The following is a 5,552-nucleotide window of genomic DNA, read 5'->3' on the forward strand; positions in this document are numbered from 1 at the left end:
ATGTTTTATTTTTCCTACTGAGCAGGTATGTATAAAACGTCTGTCCTCAATTGTTTATTTCTAATTTGCAATTTGGGAAAAGATCCACCTCTTGCACATACACCTTAGTTGCTAGTACCTAAAATATTCCCAGTAAGCTTGAATATGTGACATGACCTGAATTGCTAACACTTGCTGCAGAGGTGAACAGTTACCAGTCAAGTGAGCCTGTGGTTGCAAAGGCACAGATTGCTGTACCTCCTTTGGAAATTATTATTACAACCTTCACTTTTCGGTTGTCTAATAGATTTTAAGTAGCTGAACAACATACAAAATAGAAAGGAGAATGATGCTTTACATTAAAGGTGTGAATATTACTATTAAGGTGTCATCTGAACACTGATACAAATGTACTTAATCTGATAGAGAAGTAGTTGCCGTTTCTTCAAAATGAATTCAGTCAGGCGCCACTGGATTCGTGTGTGAGATACAGGAGTAGATAGGTGAAACACCACACAATAACCTTTTAGTTACTTTAAATGGGACATGGTTGACAAAGAGGCCATTAATGGCTTATTTAGCATCACTCTTAAGTAAAGCATGCAGTCTCACATCCTTATAGACTACCACACTGTTTCCACTTAAGCTCCCACAGTGCCAAGATTGTTATAAGTGGGAACAACTAAAATTCAAAGCTGTTATTGAAATGGCACTAGTTCATAATAATTAGGAACTAGTTGTCATTTTCCTTCCCTGTATCACTTAGGAAGAGTGTACACAGAAATCCCTTCCCTTTCAAGTTTCTCGCTTGAAACTTTCCCCTGTGGTAAAAGACAGCTCGGCTTATTTTCTTCCTTGATCAGTAGTGTGTAACTCCTAGGTCAGGCAAATCTCCCAGCAGACATGTGCTGACAAATGCACATTTGAAGAGGACACAAAGAAGAAACACATTTAAAAATCTCCATTCCTTATTTAGGTTAAAAAGGCACAAAATTAAATACAACTGAACAAGAATAATTCTAACAACCCTTACTTTAGGTAAACAATAAAATCGATTTTATTTATATCACCCACTTAACTACAACTTACCTCCATTTCAACAATAAGGCTTCCTTCCCAAAACATTAAAACACAACATTTTAGAAAGCTAATGCTTTCATTGACATGTATCAGATCCTTAAGTGTTCAATATTAAGTGGAAATATAAGGCTAATGAAGGTACTGTCCAAATCCTTATTATAAAACCAGAGTACTAAAACGTGGAATGACTCCTAGTTCCAAGAGGAGAGAATCCAAGTAGGTGTCATGTGACAGGCTTCTCAGGTCACATGATTTTAATACATGGTGATTAAACCCAGTATTCCTTCAGTTCCTATGAACATGGTAGCCATTGACTGCCCAGTCTTGTACATCTCCACTGCTGAACAATGCAAAGAAAATGGCCCCAAATAAGTTAATGGCAGCAGCGATATAGAACACTAGCTGCCACTCTCCCACTGTATTCTGTCAAAAGAAAAGCAACAAAGAAAAAAAAAATCAGTGAACAGAAAGTGTAGACAAGAATGGCCTATACTTCAACACGGTTTCTATTGTGGCATAATTTTTCCTTCACTATTATTACACTGCTTTCATCTATCCCTATTTTTCTCAATAGACACTACTATTAAATGCATCAGACAAATCCCTTCAGGCCCCTTTCCCTATGTCAGGCATCCACATGTCAGCATCGGGACTAAGCACAATACAGCTCTCTATACTACCTAAGGATGTGAACTTTTTCAATATTTTAAATAAGGAGGATGAGGTTCATATATCTAAGATCACTGTACAACATTAGATAACAATAATGGTAACTTATTGCAATCGTGAATCTAATTGCAATAATGAATCTAATTCTACAGGAAAGCATCCAGTAGAGTGCAAGGTGAAATCTAGCAATTTTGCATTGAAACCAATGCATTTCTCTTCCCACAGCAGCCCTCTGTGACCCTACAAATGAAGGCTACTTAGAGAAGACCATTAACAGGCGATGGCCAGCCAAGGGATACCAGTGCTCCTGGGGAGGGGAAAGTACTGCGGTGGGACCAGACAAAAATGGAAAGGAAGGGAGATGTAGAAGATCTCAGTCCCCTTCCAGCCTGCGCCCCATCCCAAAGGTAGTAGGTAGTGTTGCTAGGATTACTAACCCCTCTCCAACATTGGTGTTGTGCAATGCCAGGTCCATAAATAACAAGACCATGGTCTTTCATGACTTTCTGTCAGAACAGGACATGGACCTGGCATGCGTGACTGAGACCTGGGTGCAAGTTGGGGAGACTGTAGCTCTCTCCCAGTTAGCTCCTCCTGGGTTCTCGGTCCTTCACCAATCCCGGACTAAGGGGCGGGGGAGGAGTGGCTTTATTCATTTGGGAGGATTACACTTTCAGAGCGCTTCCGCTGCTGAAGCTCATGGGCATAGAGTGTGCCAGCTTTGTGTGGGAAGCCGGGGAGAGTTTGGCTGCTTGGCTGGTGTACCGTCCATCCAACACACTGGCAAATAGCTTGCCATCCCTGCTGGAGTCTGTTATCAGACTGGATACTGGAGCACCCTAGACTGTTAGTCCTGGGTGACTTCAATGTCCATGCCAATGACGCGACCTCCATGCAGGCAATGGACCTGGTGTTGTCCATGGCGGCACTAGGACTCTCTCAATATGTTATGGCTCCCACTCACCAAGCAGGGCACACATTCAATCTGATCTTCGTGGCAGGGGTCACAGTGGACCGAATTACTGCTACAGCAGTTTCATGGTCGGACCACCATGCCCTGAAGGTCTGCGTGAATGTGCCATCCCGACCCTGTTTGGGTGGCAAGTGTATTTTAGCTTACCGGTGGAGCCAAATGGCTCCAGTATGCTATAGGCAGCCAGTGCAGTGCCTATGCGGTTCCAAATGGCTCTGCGGGATCCGATGCCCCCTGGCGGCTCATTGGATGAGCTTGCCAAGGACTGGCAAAGCCAACTCTCGGCAGCCATCGATGAGATCACTCCCCGATATCCTTTGCGCCCCCACTCTAAACTCACTCCATGGTACACACAGGAGCTGAGGTTGATGAAGCGGGAGCTTAGACGGCTAGAGAGATGGTGGCGATGTGCTCGGGATGAAGTGACAAAAGCATCCTATAGGACGTTTATGAGATCCTATGAGATGGCAGTCAAGGCCACAAAAAGAGAATATTACATGGCTATGTTTGCATCTGTGAGCTCTCGCCCAGCCCAATTATTTAGAATAATTTGGTCTATTACCACTATGCCACAGGGCAGATCAAATGATAAGGAATTGGAGACTGGCTGTGAGGCTTTTGTGAGCTATTTCGCAGATAAAGTCTTGTTGCTCCGCCACGACCTCCCCGCCACAGTTGAGACAGTAACCGAACTCAAGGCTCCATGTGCGTCAAGTTCTGGATTATTTCAGTCCACTCAGCCTAGAGGAGGTTGACAAATTACTCTCAGCTGTTCACCCGACCACTTGCAGCCTTGATTCGTGCCCATCATGGCTTATTAAAGCTGGCCGTGAGGGGTTATGAGGTGCACTAATGGAGATCATCAACAAGTCCCTCGCTGAGGGACTGTTCCCTAGTGCACTAAAGGAGGCGGTGGTCCACCCTCTCCTAAAAAAAAAAAAAATCCTAGGATCCAGCCAAATTAGCTAATTACTGGCCGGTATCCAATTTGCCTTATTTGGGCAAACTAATTAACAGCGCGGTGGCGATTCAGCTGCAAGGTTTTTGACATCCTCCGCATTAGATCCCTTCCAGTCCAGTTTCCGACCAGGCCACGGGACAGAGACAGTCCTGTTCATCCTCACAGACGATCTCCGGAGGCATCTGGATCGAGGCGGTACGACAGTGTTGTTGTTGTTAGACCTGTTGGCAGCATTCAACCTGGCTGACCATCAACTACTAATCCACTGCCTCGCCGATACCGGAATTTGGGGGTTTGCCTTGCAGTGGCTCTCCTTCTTCCTTCAGGGTTAGGGACAAAAGGTGGCCATTGGGGAACAGCTATCCAGAAGGCACCCACTAATTTCAGGAGTGCCCCAAGGAGCGGTGCTTTCCCCAATGTTATTCAACATCTATATGCGCCCCCTTGCCCAGATTGTCCAGAGTCATGGACTGGGTTGTCACCAATATGTGGATGACACCCAGCTCCATCTGTTGTTGGACGGCCAGTCAGACTCTAGTCCGGGAGATCTGGACCTGGCGTTGAAAGCTGTGGCTGGTTGGCTTAGACTGAGTAGACTGAAATTGAATCCGACAAAGACGGAGGTCCTGTGTCTGAGTCGGCGCGGACCAAGGTTAGGGATCCCATTCCCAACCTTCATTGGGTTACTGTTGGTGCCAGCACCGGAGGTTAGGAGCTTGGGAGTGCTCTTGGATGCCTCCTTAACGATGGATGCCCAGGTAGCAGCCACTGCAAGTCTGCCTTTTACCATCTTAGGCTGATTCGGCAGTTGGTTCCCTTCCTTGACCGTGGTGACCTGGCTACAGTGATCCATGCGACGGTCACCTCAAGACTAGATTACTGTAATGCTCTCTACATGGGGCTGCCCTTGTTCCAAATCCGGAAGCTGCAGCTGGTACAGAATGCAGCAGCGAGGCTGCTGTTGTGTCTGCCTATGCGGGAGCACATCCAGCCTGTCCTAAAAGCACTGCACTGGCTGCCTATAGCATACTGGATTCGGTTCAAGGTGCTGGTTCTTACCTTTAAAGCCCTATATGGTCAGGGACCTACTTACCTAAGGGACTGCCTTTCCCCATATGTTCTCCAGAGAGCACTAAAGAAGCCAGGCTAACTGTGATGAGGGCCAGGGCCTTTTCTGTGGTGGCCTCGTACTGGTGGAATGAGCTCCCGGACGACACCAGGGCCCTGCGGGACCTTTTACAATTCCACAGGGCCTGTAAAACGGAGTTCTTCCACCAGGCTTTCCATTAGGGTGCCACCTCCCAATACTGTAGCCCTGGCCCTCATCATATAAGTACCAATTTAATAACTAAATAGCCTGGCAAGAATCCAGACTATGGTAGTAGTTAACTATCTGGATGCCAAAAGAATATATTCTGTAAGCCACCCTGAGCCTGCCTTGGCAGGGAGGGTGGGATACAAATTAAACAAATAACTACAAATTAAATAAATAAATAAATAAAATAAAATAAATAAGAAGAGGTGGTTTTTATACCTCACTTTTCTCTACCCTAAGGAGTCTCAGAGCAGCTTATAATCGCCTTCCCATCCTCTCCCCACAACAGTCACCTTGTGAGGTGGGTGGGGCTGAGTTCTGAGAGAATTGTGACTTCCCAAGGTCACCCAGTGGGCTTCATGTGGAGGAGCGGGGAATCAAACCCAGATTAGAGTCCACTGCTATTAACCACTATACCATACTGGCACTGGTGGTAGTGAGGAGAGGCAACTAGGGTGAACTTCCCCACATTTCACTTTTGAACCAATGGCAAGCTTGCTCTGCTGAATGTCCTCCATCCGCAAAGAAGCCAGGTGGAGAAAATTTTGCCCAATTCTCCTCTTACTACTACCCCC

At 46.0% G+C, this 5,552-nt stretch overlaps 1 protein-coding gene across 2 annotated transcripts in view; it reads right to left on the minus strand.

Moving 5' to 3' along the window:
- Window positions 1-1,091: 1,091 nt before the first annotated feature.
- Window positions 1,092-5,552, minus strand: part of SLC17A5 (solute carrier family 17 (acidic sugar transporter), member 5) — a 53,060-nt gene continuing 48,599 nt past the window's right edge. For both annotated transcript variants that reach the window (XM_015426377.1, XM_015426379.1), the window contains one exon: window positions 1,092-1,482. In XM_015426377.1, the coding sequence (XP_015281863.1) occupies window positions 1,345-1,482 (138 nt within the window). In that variant the 3' untranslated portion in view covers window positions 1,092-1,344. The remainder of the gene's footprint in view (window positions 1,483-5,552) is intronic.

The sequence above is a fragment of the Gekko japonicus genome, unplaced genomic scaffold, assembly GCF_001447785.1.
Source record: "Gekko japonicus isolate JY-2015 unplaced genomic scaffold, Gekko_japonicus_V1.1 scaffold742, whole genome shotgun sequence".
Lineage (NCBI taxonomy): Eukaryota > Metazoa > Chordata > Lepidosauria > Squamata > Gekkonidae > Gekko > Gekko japonicus.